This window comes from Sceloporus undulatus, chromosome 5 (assembly GCF_019175285.1).
Source record: "Sceloporus undulatus isolate JIND9_A2432 ecotype Alabama chromosome 5, SceUnd_v1.1, whole genome shotgun sequence".
In the NCBI taxonomy this organism is placed as follows: domain Eukaryota; kingdom Metazoa; phylum Chordata; class Lepidosauria; order Squamata; family Phrynosomatidae; genus Sceloporus; species Sceloporus undulatus.
Genome location: NC_056526.1, coordinates 38856254 through 38882111, shown reverse-complemented (window position 1 = coordinate 38882111; position 25858 = coordinate 38856254). Strand labels below are relative to the sequence as shown.

General features: G+C 42.7%; 1 protein-coding gene across 1 annotated transcript in view; it reads left to right on the top strand.

Moving 5' to 3' along the window:
• The window catches only part of SHISA8 (shisa family member 8), a 59740-nt gene extending 36526 nt beyond the window's left edge, over positions 1 to 23214 (top strand). Inside the window, exons 2-4 of the mRNA XM_042467758.1 lie at positions 11599 to 11726; positions 18336 to 18485; positions 20301 to 23214. Coding sequence (XP_042323692.1) covers positions 11599 to 11726; positions 18336 to 18485; positions 20301 to 20674 — 652 coding nt within the window. The 3' untranslated portion in view covers positions 20675 to 23214. The remainder of the gene's footprint in view (positions 1 to 11598; positions 11727 to 18335; positions 18486 to 20300) is intronic.
• Positions 23215 to 25858: the final 2644 nt, after the last annotated feature.

The following is a 25858-nucleotide window of genomic DNA, read 5'->3' as shown; positions in this document are numbered from 1 at the left end:
AGTAATAACAATAACAATTCCAAGCTCTGCAACAGTGCTGGATGGTTAAGATAGAATCTACTCACTACAGTACCAGCAAAGGGATGACAATGATGAAGTCACAGTGGGAGTGCCAGCACACTTCAATCTTACAATAGTTTGATTCCCATTTATTTCTTAGACCAAATATACTCCATGAACAGAGCTGTGGTTTTATGAAACAGATTGTTGGTTAATTTCTCCTAGAAATTCCTTACAGTTCCCAGTGTTCTTGTCAGAGAATCTCGACCAATTATATTTAAATAGGATATACAGAGATTCAAATGTAGCATGCCATGCGATGTATCAATGCAAATGTTGTCAGACATGGGAGAAAACAGAGTAGAAACCTAGCAGTGACTGCCTTATCTTCTGTGCATACTGAAAACATCCTGATCCTAAAATCTATTTTATTAACCATAGCACTCAAATACCAGCAAGTGCTGACAAGACTGGGACATCAATGTTTTCATATTTGAATAATCTCATATTTTGCACATCTATGTGGATGCAATATTTGTTGGAACATTCCTAGGTCTCTAAATACATTTAGAATCATGACCATGGCAGAAGGCATGCGCTCTTCTCACCCACAGTATAGTCAGCCCTCCGCATTTGCTGCTTTGACTTTTGCAGATTTGATTATTCACAGATTTGATTAATAGCTTCTCTCTAGGAATCTCTAGTTCCTCCAGTGTGATTCTGTGGGCCACATCTTCCAGAAGTCATGCTAGAGATCTAGACATTTCTAAAGAGAACACTTCTCTAGGCATTTGTAGGTCCTCCAGAACAATTATGTGGTCAACGTCTGGCAGATGTTGTTCATAAAGTGGCATTGGAGGACCTAGAGATTCCTTCTAAAAAAAAACTAGTAGGGTTTTTATTTGCAGTTTTTCCCTTTCACGGGGGCCCTATGCTCCTAAGCCCAGTGAGTATGCACTTCAGCATAGAAAGAGGACACACACCCCTGTTATATTTGAGGACATAATCTGCAAGTGCCAAGGCACAACTGGCTGTCCTTCCCCCCACACATTAATGAGATCTAATTTTCATCTTGTCTTCTTATATCTGTCTTGATGTTATACTTGCATGTAATTCAGCAGTGCAGTTGCCTCAGGGAATCAGCCTACTTGGCTGGGTGAGAGAATTGTCTATTAGAGGAGTTCCAACTCTCCTTAAAGAAGTTCAGCACTATACATTGGGGGTGCTATGCTATGCTATGCTAATGCTATGCTCTGCATTGGGGAATACAGCAAAACATTTAGCACACCAAAATACTAAGAAAGGAGATGCTTTGCAATAGGAGGACTAAAAAAACACTTCTCTGAAAGAACCAGCCCTTAGAGATAGACAATAGGCAGACCGAGGGAACCAGACTGATTCCTCAGTGGTTCAAACAGGAGGGCAGAGGGTAGAGAACACAGGTCAGGCTCACACTAAAGGGTTTTACCACATAGAATGATAGAATCATAGAATTGGAAGAGACCAAAAGGGCTATCCAGTCCACCCCCTGCCATGCAGGAACTCTCAATCAAAGCATCCCTGACAGATGGCCATCCAGTCTCTGTTTAAAGACCTCTAAGGAAGGAGACTCCACTACACTCCGAGGGCGTTTGTTCCACTGTCGAACAGCCCTTACTGTCAGGAAGTTCCTCCTAATGTTGAAGTGGAATCTCTTTTCCTGTAGCTTGCATCCACATGAGGCTAAAAAGTGGAATTTCAACAGAATAAAAGTGTTTTTGGCTAGTATTTATCATATATAATCCTGCTGCTGCCTTGCATTCCATTTGCCACTGTTGTGCACCTTTTCATTAACAGGCAAAACCCTTCAACAGGCTCTCAGTTTTGCTACTGTTCCATTTCTGCATTGGTGCAGTAGGTTCCTTCCTCTGCGGTTCCACTTCTCAGGCTGTCACTTGATATGAGTGGGCATGATTCTGCTCTTCTCCCTTCTTCTGCTTGCAGCAGTCATTGCTGCCAGTACCTTCCTGGAGCCGGCTGCTGTGTGTACGTTCACATAGCAGCCAACTTTAGGAAGGTGTTGCCAGCCAAGATCCCTTGTCCCTCCATTTCCTCTTGAAGTGTGGGGCTGCTGTATGAATATTTATTCAGCAATACTGAGCATTGGGAGAAGAGAGGAGGAGCAGCCCTGGCTGCCAACATCTTTTTGAAATCAGTTGCTGTGTGCAAATTCACAGCAGCCAGCTTTGGGAAGTTGTTAGCAGGTGGGAGCACACTTTCTTACTGAAGCTTGATGCTGGTATGTGCACATTCACACAGCAACCCCACACTTCATGAGGAAGTAGGGGGACAAGCGATCCCAGCTGTCAACACCTTGCTGAAGCTGGCTGCTGTGTACACATTCACACAGCAGCCAGCTTTGCAAGGTGGTTGGTTGCTGCATCTATTTGTGTCAACCTCCTTCCTTCTGGAAAGTGGCATTTGGCAGTGTGGAAAACAGCTCACACGACCATTGATTGCCAATGCACAATCATGGGAGGAAATGTGATAAGAAATTATTCCAAATTGGTATGCTTCCATTCTTAAATTTGTGCGATTATGGCAGGACAGCTGGCTGCTGTGATAATGTTCAAAGAAAACACAGGACCTTTTCTCTGCCTGTAAAAGATCACACAGCTCCTTCTACCTACTTTCTCCCCACACCAGCAGAGCCAAGTGAGGGCAACGTCATATAGCATGTCATGAGGGCAACGTCATATATGGCAGCCTCTTAAGATTGCTGCATGATGTCTCACTTCCTTTCCTGTGGCTGACATCTACTTTTCCTGTGCCACAATAAACTGACCTGGGGAACTGATATAGGCTGATCATACCAGGAACTGACAAAAATATTTGGTGATAAACAAAAAGTGTATGAATCTCCAGAATAAACTGGAAAGAACAGCAATAATGTCTGGGACTTTCTGTTTTTTAAAATCAGACCAGGTTCACCTTCAGAAGTGACTTGAAGGCATATAATAACAAAGCTGCCACCAAGCCACCTTGAGACATTTTATTGCCCGAGATGGGACAAGAAATGGCAATGGCCCCTCCTCCCAAGTCAAGGTGTACAAGATCTGGCTGTCTTTTCATGACTCCCAAATTCTACCACCTGAGACAGCTGCCTCATTCTAACTTACACAGAAATAAACAACTTGGCTCCAGCACCCCAATTGTGGAATCCCTTCTTGTGCTTGCTTTCAAACCGGACAAGTTGCTTCTGTTGTTGTTTTGTTGTTGTTTTGTTGTTTTGTACTACAAGTCTCAGAATTTCTTGCCATTCTGTGAATTGTAATCCAAAAATATTTACTCATCAAAGCTATGCTTTCATCTCCCCTGTTTGCAACATATTTTGGTTTCTATCCTGTGCAGATATGTCCCTCAACAAGCTGGGATTCCAGTTTATCAGCTTGCTGCAAATAAATCCAATGTTTGTGCCACTTCCAGAAAAACATGCCTATCTGTCAGGCAGAATGCAGTGGCTCTGAGGACTATTTACTCCCCTTCTGAAGGCAGGGATGTGCAGTGTCTGTGCGTGTAATATTTATCACATATTTTTATGAAAGACATGGGGCTGGAGTTTATTTATTTTCTACTCCCATCCCTGCTGTGTCTCCTCCTCCTCCTTCTTCTTCTTCATCTTCTTTGTGTCACCTAGATTGCAAGCTGCCCCCTGCTTCTTCTTTTTTTAACAGTAAAACAGCTTGAGTAGTTTGGCAGAAAGGTAGTATATGAATAAATAAATATTTTGAATGCTCCTTTGCTTAAAATAAATCAACAATGCTCCCTGTATGTAGTAAACTAAAATATCCAAGGGAGGGCCTTGCTCTATATTATATTCATTTATTACACACTCTTCAAACAAGAAGCAAATTGTGATGGCTCGCCTGCAGTTACAAGCATAAGAGTTGTTTTAGGGAATTAACAAGATCCCCACAACAGTCTGAAAGAAGACAGTGAGGTGGGCAGTAATGGTGGTGATGTACCTAAGACCAGGTGTCCCAACACATTCACAGCATGTTGGATGACGCTCAATGGATGGACTGTGATACCTAAGTAGAACCTCTCCCTGGCCCAGTCAATGTTCGCTGCTTTAGTGTGTGTGTGTGTGTGTGTGTGTGTGTGTGTGTGTAAACATTTATGCATCTACACATTCAAATAGTAACATACAAGACATACAAAATTCACATACTGACATATTATGCATTTACAGCCTACATCTATTCTAAACATTAACATAATTACACATCTCTACTGGATACCTACCATTTCTTCATCTCACTATTCCTTCTTTTCTTATTATTCCCCCTGAAGTACTATCAAGTTTCTTCTTCTCTTCCCTTTCATATGTGTTCCCTGCTTTACACAAAAGAGCTCTTTACACCTACATCTATATCAGAACTTGGACATTCTACTTTTTAAAGTAATGTGGGTTTTTTTAGTTTTCTTCCCTGGCTAGCATGTGTCTTGCTCCTACTGCAAACATCTTTTAGGTGGTAGACTATGTTAATAGTTTTTTAAATTAGAGTCATTAAAAGTTCTGCCCTTCCTGAAACCCATGCGCCACATAGGGTCATTGCTACAGGAGGAGGGAGGGAGTGAAGATATTGACATTGTTAGAATTTTTCCCTTTCCCATGTCATGTTCCTACACTCTCCAGTCTTATTTATTTGATTGTTTATTTGTTTGTTTTAGATCCCACTTTTCTCCCAAATGGGATTCAAAGCAGCTTGCAGTGCTTGCATGATAACATGGGGAGGGTTTCCAATTATCCACTCCCTGCCATCACACAAACCTGCTGTGGAAGTGGCAAAAATGAATGTTCCTCTTCTTTCTTCAGCCCCAAAGTTAGCTGTGTGAGACATACTGTATAGGGCTGCTCTGCCAAGCTGATAATATTCTGAGAACTCTCCTGGAAATGCTAATAGCCTTGCAGACAAGGTGCATGCCTTGCATCCAGTAGAATTTCTGGAAACAAAAATTCCACCAGAAGCAAGGTGGGCTGATATTATTACTCATCACATCTTACTTCCTAGCCCCAACCAGTACATGCAACACAGTCCCTTCCTTGGAGGTCTTTAAACAGAGGCTGGATGGCCACCTGTCGGGGATGCTTTGATTGAGAGTTTCTGCATGGCAGGGGGTTAGACTGGACAGCCCTTGTGGTCTCTTCCAATTCTATGATTCTATGATATTCCACCATGAATGTGCAGGGAAGGGGCAACCTAGAATCATAGACGTGGGAGGCATCTTCAAGCAGGGTGACCAGATGCCATAACCACAAAGGAGGACAAGGCATCACAAAATATAAGACACTCAAGAAAATGTAGGACATCCCAAAATAAAAGCTAAAAACACTCATATACATGTAAACTTATGCTTCTTAGTCATGCTCCAAATGGAGGACATTTTGAAATTCTTCCTGGACAGAAGGTTGAAATGCAGGACATGTCCTGGGACAGGAGGACATAAGGTCACCCTGTCTCCAATGTCCACCAAGTCTAGTCCTCAGGAATCAATAGCACAGAGTCGCAGAGCTGGATGAGATTCCCCTTGCATTAGCAGTGGAGATTGTAGAGAGCAGACAGGTTGGCAGTGGGACACAGGACTAGACCATGTAACACTCCCAATGCATTATTTGAGTGCATGAGAGTAAGTTATGTGAACTTCCTAATTTAGCTCTCACCTGACGTTTAGAAGATAAGTGAACCTCACTGAAGCTGGAATGACTTCCAGTGAGAGACTGTGACCTGTGGTGTGTGCCTTCAAACTACCTGTTGACTTACAGTGACCCCATGAATGCATGGAACCCAAAGCTGTATACGATTTTTTTTTAATCAAATAAATTGTTATTCTACAAACATTAAAACACAATTAACAATACTGTTAAAAATGCATGGTTAAAACAGTTTAAAATATACCTAAAACATAATTGGAAAGATATAAGATTAAAAAACATCACATCACAAACACCCTTCTGCCTTGTGATTAAAAATCAAAGGCCTGCCTAAGCTGAAAGCTCTTAGCCAGCTGACAGAAAGAGAGCAGAGAGGGAGCCAAGCAGACCTTGCATGGTAAGGAGTTCCACAACATGAGAGCAGCTACTGAGTAGGCTGTCTCCCATGCCCTCAGCAAATGTGCCCACGATGGTAGTGGGACTGAGAGAAAGCCTTCCACTGAAGTTCTTAAAACTTGGGTGGGCTCATATAGGACAATATGGTCTTTTAGATAGACTAGACCCAAGCCATGTAAGACTTTAGGAGTTATAACCAACACTTTGAATTTTGCCCAGAAATGGACTAGTAGTTGGTGAAGTTTCTACAGTGAAGTTACAAGATCAGTAATCTGGCTGCAGCTTTTGGGGCCTGGTGAAGTTTCTGAACAGTTTCCGAAGGCAGCCGCACAACATATGCCTTACAATAATTCAAATGGGATATAATCACAGCATGTGTCACTATAGCCATCTGACATTTCCAGGAACAGCCAGAGCTGGCACACTAGTTTCAGCTGTGCAGACTCTTAGCCACTGGGCATCCAGACTGAGATCTGAGTCCAGCAGGAGTACACTCAAGCCACAAACGTGAGGTTTCAAGGAGAGTGTAACTCAATCCAGCACAGGCTGAACCCCTGTTCACTGATCTGTCTTACAGATGACCAAGGAAACTTCTGTTTGTATGGATTAAGTTTCAATAGTTTTATCCTCTTGTAGTTGGGTTATTGATAGCAGCACTAGTTTAGTACAGAAACAGGTTTATTGAAGTTAGGTGGGAAGGAGAGACAGAGTGGCATATCATCTAAATACTGTTGACACCAAACTTCAAAACTTCATATGACATCCTCCAGCAATTTTATACTGATATTAAACAGCATGGGCAACAGAATTGAACATTGAGCGGGGAGGGCACAAGCCTACAGCCAGGGGATCAAATAGGCTTCCCTCAGCATCACCTTCTGAGTCTACCTCTCCAAGGAGGTCTGGAAGCACTGTAGAACAATGACCTCAAATCCTTTCCCAGAGGGGCAGCCCAGAAGGATGCTTTCGTTGATGGTACCGAAAGTCACTAAAAGGCCCAGCAGAACAACTGGAGCACACTACCCTGTCCAGTTCACAGAGTATGTCATCCACCAAGGCAACCAAAGCTGGCACTCTCTCCTAGCCAGTCTGACACCAGATTGAAATCGATCTAGATAATCAGTCTCATTCGGGAACTGCTGGAGCTTGGAGGCCACCACACACTCTAGAACCTTGGCCAAGAAAGGCATATTGGAAAGTTTCAATAGGTTTTCAGAAACAGCAACTCTGCTACCCAAGAATGTCTACTTTTTCTTTTTCTTTCCAGTGGCATCACTAGGAGAGTGTGGGGACTTCAGTCCACACTAGGTAACGCCTCAGAAGAGGAGTGATGCCTAGTTGGGCTCTCCTTCCATTGTGGGGTGAGAAGGGATGAGTGTACCCCTCCCAACTTTGCTGCCACATGGCCAGTGATGACAAACTCCTGAGGAGGAGACTGCCACCACAGTGAGGAAGAAGGATGAGTGCACCCTTTTGATCGCCATCGCACCCTGGTAGCCAACACCCACCCACCCATACACACACACGCACACACACAGGGTGACACCAGGGGTAGGGATGCCACTGCTAATTTAATTAAAATTAAATTAAAGAATTAAAAAAGAAACGCTCTCCACTTGTGTTACTGAGAGAAAGGAAGCAAGAACCATTGTCACAGAAGTTAGATGGCAGCATGAATCCCTGGGAGAGGAAGGGAAATGAGTAAAGCTTTCTATAGCTGTCAGTGCACATTATGATTATACATACATTTGAAAAATAATCAGAGAAAGAAAGAATCTTTCCCTATCTGGCTTTCAAGTCCACTAAGTAACAACAATGGGACTAAAAATTCAGTCTCCACTGGAATATGCAGCATGATTATAGTCTATAGGAGATGTGTTTAATTTGGTTCTTCAGGCCCCTTTGACTATAATCCGTCTTGACTAACATCATGGGTCCCTTCTTTAGTCTGCACCTGGAGGCTTGCAGGACCGCAACATGCTGTCTGTGCCACTGTTTTACCACAGGGTCTTATGTGGGCACTGAGCTGTGTTGTGTACTGTGTATTGGCAGCTTGCTTTCCCAAGCTTGTTAGCTAACATTAGGATGCTCACACCAGCTTCTGCATAGTGGGAGGCTTACAACTGTTTGGCCCTCCGCCTCTGCTCTCTGATTCACTTATTTCCTCCTGCCACCCCCATGCATAACGGATAGTTCAATCTTTGCACAACAGTTCATTACACAAAATAACAGACAACAAAGGTTCAAAATGCTGTAATATGCCAGTTTATGGTGACCCTTCCTAGGGTTTTCTTGTCAAGATCTATGCCGAGGATGTTTGCCTACATTACTTCTGAGGATGAGAGAGTGTGAGTGTGAGTTGTGAGGAAGAGATTCAAAGTATTACTAGTCTTGATTGCTCTTCCAGCAGACCATTTCAGATTAAGATCCTTGCATTTATTCATTTGACAATTGCCCAACTGCCTCTCCCCTGTTTTAATAATTGGTTTAACAATTGTCCAATAATTTAATTGTATTTTATTGTGCATGGGAGGGTTTGGGATACAATGAAACATACTGTTACTGTATTTTATGGATATTTTTAGTTTAAGCCGCTTTGATAGTTTGGAGAAGTGGGATATTATTATTATTATTATTATTATTATTATTATTATTATTATTATTATTATTATTATTATTATTATTATGCCAGATTGCAAGTCAAGTGTCTCGCATGTGCGCTAAGTTTTTATGAATGCTTTGATTGTACTAGAAGGGGGTGATCCAGGCTGTTTCCAAGAGAAAATATTTATGTGGAAAAACAAGCATCTCAAAGTGTGAAATGATTGGCAGGTGAGACCCAACCTTCGTCCCTTCTCTTGCCATGCCAAGCCCTCTATAAATTGTATCCACACCTTCCCCATTCTGTGCTATTTGTTGTTACCTGTATAATTCAATGACTTGTATCCTGGTGGATTTAAATGTAATTTAAATTTCCTGGACTTTAAAATAATTTGTCTCCTAGTATCACATGGCCAAAAAGAAGTATTGGCCTACCTGCATTGCTATCTCTCCATACCATCTCAATTCAGAACAGCACCAACAACTTCTTGACAAAATGCAAGCCTTTGAGTAACATCATCAAAATAAAATTTCTCCTGTGTGATTTTTAACACCTTTGCCTGATGAAGAAGCCAGTGGAGCTTCAAAAGCTTGCAAAATACATTTTGGTTGGCCCACTCATGGTCTTTGGTAGGAACCTGAGTCCATCTTTCTTGCAGTCTTTCCTCTGATTTGGAATCCTAGCTTCTGGATCCAGGTAAAGCATTGCCCTAACTGCAACTTGCTATGCAGTTTAACCAACCTTATTTAATTAGCTCTGTTTTGTGGATTTTGGATGTTACTGTACTTTGTGACATGGCCAACACAGCTACCCCTGGATATGTTTCCTAGCATCCTGTTAGTGAACTAGAATAGAGTTAAGTCCAACTTTCACTATTGTAACCAACTTTTTGGTAATTGTGGAGGCTAGGCTTCCCTGCTTACCCTGCAACATCCAAAATCCTGTCCAACCCTATCTTTTGAGTGATGCAACCTCTCAACCCAGCCATTTCCATGTTGTTGAAGAGCGAGGGGTTTAGCAGAAATTATATCCAGTTATTTTCTTGTTGGTGGACATACTGCAAGGACATCATGTACAGGGACTCCCCCAAAGATATCTGAGAATTTTTGATGCAGTGAATCTAGCTACTGAAGAATAGCTCGGCAATCTCTAACTATCCCCCCACTCTTAAGTTACGCAAAAATGGCAGTTTTGGGAGGGAGCTGCATCACTTAAAAGGGGGTTAGGGTGTGGTAGTAGTGGAAACACAGTTATGGACATATAGTTTGCATCTACACTATAGAAATAATGCAGTTTGAAACCATTTTAACTGCTATGGGTCCATCCTACAGAATTCTGGGATTTGTACTTTTGTGAGGCATCATCATGATTTGGCAGAGAAGGCTAAAGACCTTGTAAAACTACAAATCCCAGGTTTCCATTTCACGTGGAACTACAGTACTTAAAGTGGTGTCAATCTGAATTATTTCTATAGTGTAGAAGCACCCATAGCTATGTGTAAGATGTACATCTCCTGGTGCAGGATTCCAGCCTATATCGTGAGATGCAGAGCTGGAGAAAGCTACTTAGTTCAACTTGAAGTCCCTTCATCCCCAGCCAGCATACCCAGTGGCTATGTGGGCTGAAGGAATGGTTCAAAAAATAACTTTCCCCTGTATTAACAAATCCACATTTAGCAAAATAATGAGAATGCAAAAGGAATATCTGTGTGTGTGTGTGTGTGTGTGTGTGTGTGTGTGTGTAAGATGCAAAGCTATTGTGTTAATTCTGAGACCTCTGGAAGAACCCAGAGGACCTCAGCAGGTGATATAATCACTATGGGTCTGGTTGTGGAAACATAATCCAAATAGTTTTGTGATCTCTCCCTTGATCTTCTCTAGGCAAGAGTGGCCATGGATGGTGGGGTTTCAGAAGCAAGTCTAGGGGGTCACAAATGGCTCAATATAGCATAGTTCTGCATGCAGAACTACCATGCTGTGCTAAGCCATCCAGAATTGCAGCTTATATCTCCACATATTAGCCTTCCCATGCTTTGAGATAATAATATGTTTAATAATATGTTTTATTTGTATACCGCTTTTCCTATGATCAAAGCGGTTTACAGCATACATATGCATATACAACAAAGCAAGTAACAAAAAAACAACAACAACAACTCTGCTTCTCTCCCCTCAAGATAGAGGTCGGGGGGAGGGCTCTTCAACTTGGCAGGCAGAGGCCTGTTGTTTCTTGCCTGCTTCTCTCCCCTCAAGATGGAGGTCGGGGGAGGGCACTTCTCACTCTCCCACCATCCTCATAGATGCATCTTGTGGCATTACAGGCAAGGGCCTTCTCAGTGGCAGCTCCCAGGATCTGGAAATCCTTTCCTAGAGAGGCTAGGCTAGAACTCTCCATGCTATCCTTCCATAGGCGGGTGACAATGCTTCTTTGTTTGTTTCAGCAGGACTTTGAAGATTGATTGCTCATAGGAAAGGGCATTTAAGCATGTGCCTTGTTGTCCATATTTGTTATTTTTCTTTTTAAAGGCTGTGCTTTTAATTGCTTTTAATTCTACTGACAGCTGAATTATATTTTAACTTTTGCATGATGTGTTTTTTTCACTGCATTGGTTTCAATTTGTATAAGCTGCTTTGAATCTCAGGGCTGCGAAAAGGGCAATAAATAAATAAATCAGACTCCATTGAACAAAAATACCCACACAACAAATGAACAGCAAGTACACATGCGTTGTACTGATAGCTGGAAGTCTGGAAAGACAAGCAGATACAAATGATAAGCAATGTGTATAAACGAAAACACACGTGAGAGGTGAGAGACATGTTAAATTTACACCCACAGCATGAAGAGTCTGAAGGTATTTTCTCATAATGGTGTTGTTTAAATCCTCTTCATACTTTTTTCCTAGAACTCTCACAGATCTACTGAAGCAGCCAGGGCATGGACCATCTGATCTCTTGCCTGATGGCCACATTGGCAGTGTGCAGGTCCAGATTGGAGACAGCCTTTCTCGTGGATCTCCCAGGAATGGCACCGGTAAGATAATGCCCCTCTCCAGGTCTTTTCCTCTCTCTTTTATCTTACATACACACATAAAGAGAGAGAGTGCACATCATCCTGTTAGTGACATATGGAGGCATAAGTGGCACTACGCATGTGGGGTATTTTGGGGGGGACACAATGGCCATCTCTACCCAATGGCAGCAAAAGCACAGTTCCACCTGCAGAATGGTTGCATGTGTGTCCAAAGGAGGGCGACTAAAACAGTGAAGGGCCTGGAAACCATGCCCTATGAGGAACGACTTAGGGAGCTGGGGATGTTTAGCCTGGTAAAGAGAAGGTTAAGAGGTGATATGATAGCCTTGTTTAAATATTTGAAGGGATGTCATATTGAGGAGGGAGCAAGCTTGTTTTCTGCTGCTCCAGAGAACAGGACCCAGAACAATGGATGCAAGGTATAGGAAAAGAGATTCCACCTCAACATTAGGAGGAATTTCCTGACAGTAAGGGCTGTTCAACAGTGGAACAAACTCCCTTGGAGTGTAGTGGAGTCTCCTTCCTTGGCGGTCTTTAAGCAGAAGCTGGATGGCCATCTGTCGGGGATGCTTTGATTTGGATTTCCTGCATGGCAGGGGGTTGGACTGGATGGCCCTTGTGGTCTCTTCCAACTCTATGATTCTATGATTCACGTTATAACATGAATTTGCATCATCACTTCATGCACATCGGATCTGAGCTGCAAAAAGCTGCAAAAACCTCCGAGTGATAAGGCTCTTGGAAAGAATTCACACAGGCAGCCTCCTGCAGTGACTACGGACTTTATCACATGTTGGGGGGGGGGTTGTAGCTCAGATTCACAGTCACTCCTGTTCTAGCAATCAAAGTGTGATGTTTTTTCACACCAGATCCAGAGTCACTCCTGTCTAGCAATGCAAATTAAGGTTAAAATGTGATGTTTTACCACACCTGGTTGCCTTTCTGTTGCCCTTTCGAATTGAGGGGGAAGTGGAGTCAGTTCTATTCCAAGCAAGTCACATGATGCGGATTCAAGCAAAGGGGAGAGAGTGTACATTGTATTACCACACCGAAGGGTTCAACGATTCGATTCGGCACCCTTGCACATGCTCAATGGAGCTCTGGACACTGTCCTCCTTCCCTGCCCCCTCCTTAGCTGTCATCCTTCATGGGGTGAAGAACCAGTGAGGAGATGATAGGATAGGTCGCTAAGGGTTGCTGGGGACAAGATTGGGATGCAGGAGAAGGCAGGGGATGATGGGATAGCTCGCTGGGGTTTACTGAGGCCAGGATTGGGATGCAGGAGAAAGCAGGGGATGATGGGATAGGTCGTTGGGGGTCCCTGGGGCTAGGATTGGGATGCAGAAGAAGGCAGGGGATGATGGGATAGCTCACTGGGGGTCCCTGGGGTCAGGATCGGGATGCAGGAGAAGGCAGGGGATGATGGGATAGCTCCCTGGGGTTTGCTGGGGCCAGGATCGGGATGCAGGAGAAGGCAGGGAATGATGGGAATGATGGGATGGGTTGCAGTGTGGCAGAGGGGGCAAGATGGCATGAAGGAGGAGGAGGGGGATGACAGAGCAGGACACAGGGGGCCAAGGGGGGTGACATCGGAGTGCTTTTCCACACCAGACCAATTCGCAGTGCAATCAAAGTGAGCCTGGAAGCGAATTCTGTGAGGTCACTTTTTTTCCGGTTTTACCAAAATGAGAGGTCACTTTGGAATCACTGCGGAAGCACCTCGCAAGGAGCTCCCATAGAAAGGAATGGCATCTGATAATACATTCACTTTACGACGTGAATGCGCATTGTTGGAAGTGCAGTCACGTTGGAACTGAGCCGGAAAATCTCCAAAAAAGCTCTGTGTGATACTCCATCTTCTGAGTGGTTTGACCTCCCTGTCTTCAGTGACTCACTGTGTAAGGACTGGCCAGTAAAGACAAGTTGTAGGTTTGGAGGTAAAATTAATTGCCAGCTTTTGTCTTTCTATATCAAATAGTAGTGCATCAGGAACAGGTATGGCAGTGAAGTCGTCTTCTAGTTCTGCATAGCAAGGATTGCTGCTACAAAACACTTTCCAGCCACCTGGTAGTAGGAGTGCCCTTTTAGTTGAGGCTGGGGGGGGCAACTGCATGGGGGCCAGGGGCCAACTCCCCTTAGACATCCCCCATGGCCTGTCTCCCTCCCACACACATAAAGTCCCTCCCTCCATTTCCTATATAGTCTTTCTCAAAATGGTAATATTTTGAGAAGGACTGCAGAGGAAAATGGAGATTGTGATAAAGAGTTCTAGGAGTCATGCGAATTGCTGTTTCAGTTTGATTGGGCTGGAGGGGACTTAATGCACAGAATCAGAATAAGCCACATGGTGTTTGACTACAGCTCCCAGACTGCTTAACCATGATGGCTGGAACTTCTGGAGGTAACATCCAACAACATCTAGGGACTCAAAGATTGCCATGATTGGGCTAGAGATATTGTGTAGTAGCTTGAGTGTTGGACTATATCTCTGGAGACCAGGTTCAAATTCCAGCTTGGCCATATAAACCTACTTTGGGAAGTCACATTCTCTCAGTTTCAGAAGATGGCAATGGCAAAACCCCTCTGAAGAAACTTGCCAAGAAAACCCTGTGATAGGGTCTTCACCTTAGAGTCACCAAAAGTCAGAAATTACTTGAAGGCACACCACAACAAACAACAAATATTATAAAGCCCTCTTTAGCTCAGGTCCAGACAATCTGAAAGACTATGGGGCTGTAAACACAGCCCGTAAGGGATGCCGCAACACCGCCCCTTTCCTGGCTGGATCGAGACCATGGTAACTGCACACCACAGTCCTGATCCAACCTTTCCAGGGCACAATAGCTCCTTTGGCACTGCATCATGCAGACGCAGTGCCAGAGAAGCACTGTAACGCCGTGCACTGTGTGGAGCAGTGTGCGGTGTCACAACACCCTGGGGAGCAAAGTCGGGAGCATGTGTCATGTGGATGTGATGTCCCAACTCCACCCCCAGGCCAGCCCTAATCACTGGTCTGAATAGCCCCATAATCCTATATGAACCTTCTCTGAGGAGTCTTAACAATCTTTGGGGAAGGACTTTCATCAGTTCAACCACCCTCACAGGCTTGTTAAGTGAAGACATGGGAGAGAGCCTTCTTGGTGGCGACTCCTAGACTATAGAGCTCTTTCCCAAGGAAGGCTTCATTGCCTCCCACAATCCCAACACACACACTTTTTCCTGGCAAGCAAACACTTTTATATTGAAAACATTCAGGGGTAGCTGTGTTATCCATATAGCAAATCCAATAATATCAAAAATCCACCAAACAGCGATATCTTTATTGGGCAAACCAAAATGCACAATAAATATGTTGCAAGCTTTCGAAGCTCCACTGGCTTCTTCATCAAACAAGGTGTTACAAACTAAATAGGAGGGGGGGAATGAAGATGTTAGTCACAGGCCTGTGTTTTACTATTTTTGTTCTCAGTTCAAATGGTATGAAGGAGTATCTCTTGCAGGGTGTTACCTCCTCCTTCTGGCCATGTGGCAACTGGAAAATTATCTAAGGAGTTAATCACATGAAGGAGATCAGAAGTTTATCCTGTGAACATCCCAGAAAAATCGTGTAATTGTGTAAAATGATTTCACACAACATCAAACAAAACCCACCATTAAAGTGGTTACAAAGAAGCATTAATGCACAACTTTTTACTTTCAGGATTTCAGTGACAATGCATTTTCGATATCACTTTAATTGCTCAATTACATGTGATAATCATTCGCGCAATTACTTGCCGTTTTCGTTTTATTTGCAGGATGCTTTAAATGTTCTTTAAATAATAAATAAATATTTAAAAAATTATTTGTAGACCACCTCTCTATCAAAGATAATCGAGGCAGCTTAAAGAGGTTTTAATCTCTTTTTAATGCCAAAATTAGCCCCAGTGTGATAAACTCCTAAATCCAGAAAATTTATCATCCATTTGCAACACAAAAAGATACTGCCTTTGCAATCCAGTATGTGTCCATCTTTATATTGAAATAGACTCCAGTTTTTAACTGGTTGGGGCAGGATTTCTAATGATGTAGGCTGTATTTTTTTTAACTATGGTGTGAATGTGTTTTAACTGTTTTAAATAAGTGTTTCAACTGGACTTTTTCTTTTATTTGTGTTAAACTTTTGCCTTATATGTAGCTATATTTTGTTTTAGCACAAACTGTAAAGTGCCATGGGTCTCATGTTGAGAGAAGGACAGAAACCAGGTACAGTGGGCCGTTGGTATCCACTGTGCTTTGGTTCCAGGATCCCCGGAGGATACCAAAATCCGTGGATGCTCAAGGCCCATTAAAAACAGTGGCATAGTCAAATGGTGTTTCTTATATGAAATGGCAAAATTAAGATTTCCTTTTTGGAATTTATATATTTCTTTGAACATTTTGAAACCCTGGATGGTTGAATCCGTGGATAAAGAATCCATGGATAAGGAGGGCCAGCTGTAATATTAAAACAGTATAGCTGTATATCTATTGTCTTAAGTTGCAGCTTTAGAAACTATCCTTCTGGAAGTCTCCTCTGCCTTTCTGGTGACACAAGACATATGGTTGCCTTTTGCTGTCACATACTGACTTATTTATCTCTCTAGAAATTAATATCAAATCCATAATTAACAGATGGTTATTAAATGCATGTTAAAGAGTGTTTTCTAAGGGGGACAACTGGGATCAACGGCCTTTTGCTTGAATCATCTCCATCTCTGCTGCTCTCCTTGAGGATGGGCTGGGGCAAGGGGATTTCTCTGGGTAGAAGGGGAGCAGCTGGTTATGGTGGGGACACAAGTGACCTCTGGCAAAGTCAGACCCCGTGCTTTGTTGGGTGACAAAGCGTGAAACAATCGCAGTGTAACCATGACTAGATGAGGACACGATTTCTCCAGATACCCAAAAATATAGATTTAGATACATACACTTTCCACAAAGACTTGAGGTACAAGATCTCTGCCTTGCTAGTAAGGGAAGATGAGGAGTTGGCAGACAAGGGAGCATCTCTGCTCTGATTTTTGTTGCATGGAGTACATAAAAGGGGGAAATGATTTGCTACTGTTTCTCTCTTGTTTCCTTAGTACTATGACTCAGTTCTGCCTTGGGCAGAGCGAGTGTGCTGTCTCCTCCTCTCTCGTTTGCCCATGACACTTGTCCCAGTTTAAATACAGATTTCCTCTCTCCTTCCACTCTCTCTCTCTCTCTCAATCTCACTGTGCCCCTTCCCCATCACCTTTGAACATTGTTTAACTGAAGTAAGAGCTGGTAAGTGTCATTCGCTTGAGGGGCTGGAGAATGAAAGCTGATCTGTAGTCACATGGGCAGTCACTGCCATGAGTATTATTATTTACTTCTGAGACAGTGATGCCTCAGATTTCTAATTAGGGCTTGGATGTCTTACCCCCTGCACTTCCTAAAGACACAGATCCTGCCCTAAAGGTTTCACTGTCCAGCTATTAGCCAGTGTGAGGTGGAGGAGAGGAGGGTGGGAATAGGCCGCTACAACATGAAAGCAAATTGATGTAACAGGGTAATCTTCCTGCATTCAGAAGGCTGCTTGCTATTCTTTATTTTAATGAATCCCCCAAAAAATTTGGAAAGAACAAAATGCCTCAGTTGCAGAAAGATTTTTTAAAAATTGGTTTCCTTTTTTTTTTCCCTTTCTTCCTTTTTTAACTATTATTTGATAAACCCTGACATTTTAAGGCCAAATAAGCATGATATTTTTGTCACATGGCTTGGCCTTGTGTGGATCATTTTTCTTTAATACATAGCTAGCAGGTAGAATCAGACCAGGACCATGGCACTGGGCAGAGTGCTGGTGGCACCAGGGTCTCCAAAGTACAACCCCCCAACATGTCCATGCATACACACACACTCACACACCCTTTCTGTTTTCAATGATCTAATTTAGGGGTGGAGATCATGTGGTGTTGGAATAGCACTCAGGAGACCAGAGTTCAAATCCCCACTCAGCCATGGAAACCCATTGGGTGACCTTGGACAAGTCACTCTCCCAGCCTTACAGCAAGGCAAAAGAAAACTTCCTCTAATTACATCATGCTAAGAAAATCCATTATAAAGTCACCTTGGGGAAACAACTTGAAGTTGGAAACAACTTGAAGGCACGCAACAATCATGTGACTCTCCAGATGCTGTTAGACAGCAGGTCCCAGCATTCCTCACCACTGACTATGCTAGCTAGAGCTGCTGGGCCTTGAGTCCAACAACATCTTGTGTGCCATATGATTCCCATTCCTGTTCTATTGAAAATATCTCATTTGATTCCCAATTTAGGGGAAATGGTGTATACATTAAGACGTTGTCGTCGTCGTCATCATCATCATCATCATCATCATCATCATCATCATCATCCAGCTCCTTCTATTTGTGCCCCCATGGTGGATACTATTGTCCCCTCCCCCCCAAAAAAATCTATTATATGAGGAAGAATATAAAATGTTGTGGGCATTAAATTTATTTTTCAACTGTTCCCATTTTATAGTCATAGTAGCTGAATAGGAATCAGATTATAGTACTCTGGTTTCTCTTCATATCATATACATATTTCATCCTTTATGCTTCCAGGCAAGAACCACCTGAACAATGCCATAGTCAACCCTTCCACCATTCCACAGATTGGGCTGCCACATTCACACAACAACCGGCTGCAAATGGCAACCACCATGCCCCACCAGGTGCCAGACTACACCAAGTATGCAACTCTGAAGGCTGTAGGTAGGTATTGCTATTCTCCATGACCCACTGGGTGGGAGGAGATCGGAAGGTGCAACTGGACCAATGAGAGAACTCGACTGGATTAGTGTCTTGAGATTTTATCTCCCCCACACACCCACACATCCCCTTTGCCGTGTGCAAGGTGACATCACAGTATTGTTTTTGACATTCCTGGGTGCTGGGTAGTAGCTGCTGGATTTCAGTAATACCAGAGAGAGGAGATTAGATGAGATGGAAAGAGATGGGGACAATGGCAATTACAGAAATGAAAACACCTGCTGCAACTAAAAATGCACCAATTTCGGAGAGATGAAAAAGGCATGAACAGGGCGGGTAGGGGGCAAACGCAGTGTGTTTCTAAGCCCAACTGTAGTGGGGGTGTTGAATACAGAGCGGATGACTAACAGCTGTTCAGAAAAACAATTTAACGTGGATTAGTTGCCCTTTAACACATATTAATCACCCCATTACACACACACAGGAGTGGGTTTTTCCTCACTCTTTTCAAGTTTTACAAGAATTAAGCCATGGGCGGTTAACTCACGGCACGGATGTCACAAACAGTACTGGCAGCAGCTAGTTGTCATGTCCTTGGGAAGGAGCTGGGGGAGGGATGGACTTCGATATGGTATAACATAGGAATATACAGTGCAGACAGCCCTTCTAGTGACAAGTGTCTTGTTTTAAAACTAATCCTACCACTATGATAACCACAGAAAAAACAAAGAGCAGAATTTCTTTTTGTACTACAACTCCTCCCTCCTAATTCCAGCTGGTATGGCCATAGGCCAAGGTACCAGTGTCTGAAAATAATCTTCCTTTAAATAGGGGCTGGCAACTGTGCTGGGCCCAGGGGGAAATTCTTTGCTCCTGAGACCCTTCAAGGACCACATGGACTGCCAAAGATGTCTAAAAATGAAAAACAGAAAAGACAAGAAATCTCTTTATGGCTTTGAAAAAACAGGTTTTGAAGGTTTTTTAAAAAAAAAATTATAGAGAGCCAACGGCTCTGGAGATCAGGGTTGGATTCCCTATTTGGCCATGAAAACCGACTGGGTGACCTAGGGCAAGTCACATACTCTCAGCCCCAGAAAAATTTGTGATAGGGTCTTAGAATCTCAGGGTTGCTGTAAGTCAGAAACAACTTGAAGGCACACAGCAACAACAATAACACACAGAGGGGCACTGCTACCTATTTTAAAATTGCTCCTGGAGGCTTCCACATGAATCAATTCATTCTTTGAGGGGATTACACAAAGGACACCTGGGAAGTCTAGAGGAGATGAGGGCTACAAAGATAACCTTGGAGGGCCACTTGTGGCCCCCAGGGTCACACTTTGCTCACTCCTGATTTAAACGAAAGCCATGTGTAAGACGTCAGAGCATGAAGAGTTGTATATACAGTGACAGGAGGGAAGTAACAACTGTTTAAAGCAGCAGCAGCTTCTTGTTTTGCTAATATCAAACTGCTTGCATGCTTCTGCCTCAGTGTAATTATATGCTACATTATCCTTTGTCTAATTTGTATTTACTGTGTACAAAATTTACACATTAGTTGGTTATGTAGAGCTCATCCAGTTATATTGGCTTTCTGCTGTTTAGTGTTTCTGTACTGTACAAGACAAACAAGATAGCGCACTCACATCCTCAATCATCTCTTATGTTATGTATAGTTAACACAAACTGTAAAAACATTTAAGGTTAAACCTAGGAAAGAGCAGTGAAAAAAAGAAGTGGCTGCCAGGAGAGCTACTACACTCTGTTTGTGATGACTTAATACCTCTCCTTCATGTTCTGTCCTGTTTCATACATTAGAAAGTGCACCTGAGGAATTCTACAAGAGGTTTCCTGTAATGGACATACCACCCTCAGGCAATCTTCCCTTTGCTCCCTTGACGCTACATCAGAAGGACATCCCAGCTTTTCAAGATGGCTGTGCTCTGATTGGCTTGGCAACGCCAGGACAGAAGGCCAAGGTGATGAAATCCAATGCCCATACACTGGCAACTAGCCCTGCTTTCAAAGGGGGCTGGGATCCCAATCACCCTGACCTTCGACGACAGGCCTACACCACCAAGCGTCAGTTCAGTATCGAGAAGCTGCCAGAGGTCTTCAGCCAAACGCCCACCCATTACACCCACCAGCAACGTCCCTTTTCCACCAACAGCAAGACAGAGGTGACTGTCTAGACAAGACTGTTCTCTCATCATTATATTCTCCCTTTACTTCAAGCAGCCTGTTAGGTGGGCAACTACCTGGCCAAGATGCTCCCCTCTCAACACTGGCACTGCCAGGTTCTGTGAAGGAGCTAGGACAGTCTTTAGGAAGTTTGCCCACTTAGTGTGGTCTTCTGTTTTCTGCATCCTGACAGGACTTGGCCAGCATGCATGGTGAAACCGGCATGCATGTTGCCCTGTGATTTGATGCACGACTGTTGTTTCAGGTCCACCTCTTCATCACATCACACTCCTTCCACAAGGGTCAGCATCAGCAAGAAACATGGAGGACACCACTAATGTTCTGCATGGGATGGGATAATATGAATGGTTCTTGTCCTCTAGCAATGAAGACCATGAGCAGTGAGACAAAACAAACTGTTGCAATAGCTTACCAGTGCATTGTGTTTTATCATTTGCCCTATATTATATTTCTCCTCTGCCTTTCACTGAGGTTAAACAAATGCAGAAAAGAAAAAAAAAGACAAGGGCATGAGGAAACAGCGGAAGAAGAAACACTTTTCAAAGGAAACTGTTAAGGGCTGAAAAAAAATTGTAGACTATCTTTCATACAGTGGGTACTTGGTATCTGCTGGGCTTTGGTCCCAGGTCCCACCCACCTGTGGATAGCAATGTGCATGGATGCACAAGTCCCATTATATACAGTGAGGTAGTACAGTAAAATGGCAAAATCAAGGCTTGCTTTTGGGAGTTTTTTCCCCAGGCCATAGATGGTTGCATCCCTGAATACAGAGGGTGGACTGTATTGAGCTCAGTCTTTTCCATTGTCCAGGAAATGTCTTGGTTTAAAGCCATTTGTTAATATTGCTCATTTCATATAAATCCTCTATTCTATAGAGATGCTCTGCCTTCCACCAGGAACTACCATTATGGGCCATACATAAAATGACTTGACAGTGGGTTGAGGAAATAGTGTGCATTGCTTCAGAGGGTTATTACCCACCAGACGATGAGAAAGAGTAATAGTGGGTGCCTGGCATGAAGGTCTTGGAGTGCAACCACAATGTGCATGAGTGTGCTTGTATGAGAGAGTATGTGTTTGTTCAATCTGTATACCTCATTTGTGACATTCTCCATGGAGCCTTTTTCTGTAAACATTTCAGCCACAGGCTGGAAAGTCAATTTTGCTATTAAGGGCTTGGTCTAGCATCAGAAGAACCAAAGTGAGGGATATTAGTGTTTTAGCAACAGATCGGGAGACCATTATTATTTCACATGCAATGGGAAATAAGCAGCACACTGGCTCTTCACGTTATTTCACTGTTCAGTCGGTCATAGCATCTTTCTTGTGACTCTTATTCCAGCAGGGAGGTAATGCAACATCCTCCACTGCATGGGTGACTGGAACTATAGTCATCCTTATAGCTCATTGTGGAAAGGTATATCCCCTTTTTCTTTTAACCTAGTTCTTGCCAATTAGCATATGCAATTGGCCATGTTTCATATAGTATAACCAGAGAATTTTAAATTCAAAGGGTACTTACTTGAAATGCCAAACAGCTGAACAATAGGGTGTGGATTTGGATTGAGCCACTGTTTGGTCTGCATCCTAATGCTCTTCCCTTTTCCTATAGCAAACTGGCTTCACTTTGCTAGGATTCCTACCTCCCCTTTGCAGTGGGAGACTGTCAAACAGAGAAATGTGCCATGAGAAATCCTCATTATGTTTGCAGACAAAGTATAACCCTATAAATAACATTATATATAACTACAGAGCTTGCTTAACACAGAGGCATACGACTTCTGTTAGACACTGAATCGACACAAGCAAATGAAGTATTTCTCATACATAGGTGTAGGGCAACAAGTCACTGAGGGGCTCTCTGTCAAATAATATAATATATGGAAGGGAGGCTGTAGGAAGTGGGGCTCACCACTCAAGCTCAGTGCAGGGTCTAAACCAAATCCATGTTAAAGGTACAACAAAATGGACAATTATGGCAAAAACAGAAGGTGGGTGAGACCAATATTTGTCTGTGGAAAGAAATAAGAGGATTAGCCAGCTGTTGTCTTTCCAACCTGCTGTTTTAGACATATGTACAATATTGCCACACAGATATTATTTCTTCTAATAATGCTATCTTGTTCTTTCAAATGGATCTGGCTTTTCCAGTGCACTTTACTGGCATTCAATGTATTTATTGTTTCCTGCTAATGGCCCATTCTTTCCTATAAGGCAGGGATGGGAATAATGGAACCTTCCAGATGTTGTTGGAATCAAACATTCAGCATTTTTCTCCACTGGCTGTGTTTGGAAAGGGCAGCTGGGTGTTGTAGTCTAACAACATCTGGAAGGTCAAATGATCCCCAGCCCTGCCATAACTTGGGCTTGATTTGTACCACACAGTTGTATGTGTGCCACTTGTGCAACATGAAGAGTGTCTGGTGGCATCTGTTTGGATCTTCTATAATTATCATTGATATGTGTGTGTATACATATACATACATACATACATACTGTACATATATTTGTAGTTGTATGTTATTAACAAGGTAAAACAAAAACAAAATGGACCAAAAGGTCAAGCCCACAGTTGTGAAGTGGTGATTTGAAGCTACATGAAGACGATGGCACCAAAGTACTGAAATCCAAAGGAGGTGATAGTGGGATATGATTAGCAGCCCTTTGGGACACTCTAACTAGCTGAAGATGCCAGCCACAGATGCTGGTGAAACGTCAGGAGGAAAAGCTTCTAGAACATGGCCACATAGCCCAAAAAAACCACAAAAAACCATAGCTGAGATAAAACAGTCACTTCTAAAAACTGGCTGTATAATTCTGTACACACAAGGTAATGAAGGTTACCACTTAACCAGAGCCAATCTTACTACAGTATTACACAAAATGAAGCAACTGCCTCAGAGAGTCTATGTTCCAGAGCACGGAATGGCTGCAAGGTTTTGAAAGATACCACAGGATGAAATCCACACAAAAGTAAGCAAAACTGCTGCCCTTGGGTCATTGGTAGGAATCATGTGAACCTTAAGATGTTCTTGGATTACAACTCCCAGCAGCCCTGGCAAGAAAGAGCAGTGAAGAATGCTGAGAGTTTAAGTCCAGTGACATCTGGAGATGCCTAAGTACAGTACAGGTTGTACCATGTTGTTAATGTTGAGTAAAATTTGCTCACCAGCCTCATCATGGAATTGGGAGGGTGGTGCATCATGTCCAGCAAAATGTCTTGGGTCATGCATTCTACAACATACACTTTTCAGCTTCCTCATTCAAGGAAAGAAGTGAATGTGGAATATCTGAGAGCAGCAAGAAATACGGTAAAATGAGAATGAAAGATTTTTCAATTTTATAGATGTTGACATGCCTACAAAAATTCTGGCAATGAGAGAAGTTTATGAAGCTAATAATCATCTACTTTGTACAGTACAGGGTCAATAATTCTCTAAGGACCCATTCACACTATAGTAATAAACCGGTGTGGAACCAGTTTATTTCCGTGAAGTTCACATTCACCCTGAATGCACTCAGTGCAGTTTGTGGGGGAGGCAGCCAAAAAGCCCACTTAAATGGGTGCATTTGGCACAAGACCCCTTAGCAGTTCTTTTTTTAAGAGCCACAATGATCCACATCTTCAGTAGTGTGACCACGCTACCAAATTGATTTGGATCGCATTGCATCATACTGGGAAATAGAGGTCCCTCCATTTTAAATTGATACAGTAGCAAATGTGAACAGCAACAGGGTTAATATGGCATGGAGAGATTTGATCGCAGTAAATGTAGTGGGAACACCAAACCGATTCTGAATCAGTTCTGAATCTCTTCATTGAGATGTGAATCTCTTCATTCAGAAAAGTAAGTATGAATGACCCCTAAGTCTTCCTGATGTGTAACCTCCACTAAGAATGTGAAAAAGCAACGTAGGGCAGAATAGCCAAGATTTAATTTTGCCCCTGGACAACAGCAAGCTCTGACCATGCATGTGTCATCATAACAGTTAAGGATCACTCAACTTAAAATAATATTAATAATCCTATTAAAATTAAGTCTGAGAAGTCCAAAACTATCAGCCTTTTAAAAAAAAAGACTGTTTTTGGAATTCTCAGACTTAATTTTAATAGGATTGTTGATATTATTAAATATCTAAAAATGTAAAGACTAGGAAAGAATTTAGAAAGGACACACACAAGAACTAAGCACTGAACCTTCCAAGGCAAACATAAGGAACCTTTTTTGTTGTTGTTGCTGTTGACAGCCAAACTCATTTGAGGGTAATCTGTCATGAGAGTCCTGCCAGAGATAGGAAGGATCAGCCTCTTGTCCCTCTCCATCACGGCTTTCTCCCTCCCTCCATCCCTTGTCCCTCTTGGTCTTCAGATCCCAGTTGCCAGAGGGCTGAACATATAGCTTCCAGAGGAACACATTATCTTAATCCAAAAACCATTGGCTTCCCACCCATGCTCTAAGAGGCCTTAGTGAATTCAAGCTGGAAATGTGGGTCCTTATTCAAATAATAGAGCTGCTCTATATTGTGATTGTGTTGGTACAGAACTGCTCATGCAGCCTCCTTGCCTTCCTGGCTTCAACTGTGGCTGGAACAAGCTTGACTTCCTTTACTGAAAGAGGCAGAACCATTTTATTGAAATTTGCTTTCTCCATATGTGGATTATGGAAAATTCACTAATAAACTGGCTAATGTATCCCAATGAATGAAGGTAACATGACCAACTCAAGAGTTTCACCATGCAGTCGAAAGAGGGAAGCAAATGTAGTTGTTCTCTGGAACATACTGCATTTCAGTTCTCCTTATTTTCCTCCCATTTGAGGTCCACTTGTGCATCATAACATCAATCACACTGATCACTATGAGGTGAAGGACATAAATAATTACATATGAATACAGTATCTACACTTTACAGTGGCCAGCACTTTTTATATGAACATTATCCCAATTAGTCTTAGAATTGCTCTGTGTGGAAGGCGAACATTATCTTCACACTGCAAATGGGACTCAGAAAGATAGGATGGCTGAAAAAATAGTCGCTACTTTTTGCAACTTACTGTTAGTGGCTTCAATGAGATATGAACCAGCAAGATCCATTCTTCATTCATTTTATGCTCAGCTACCTTTCATGTCAAAATTGGTGAGAAAAAAGTAGGCTAGAAATTCTTCCAAATAAA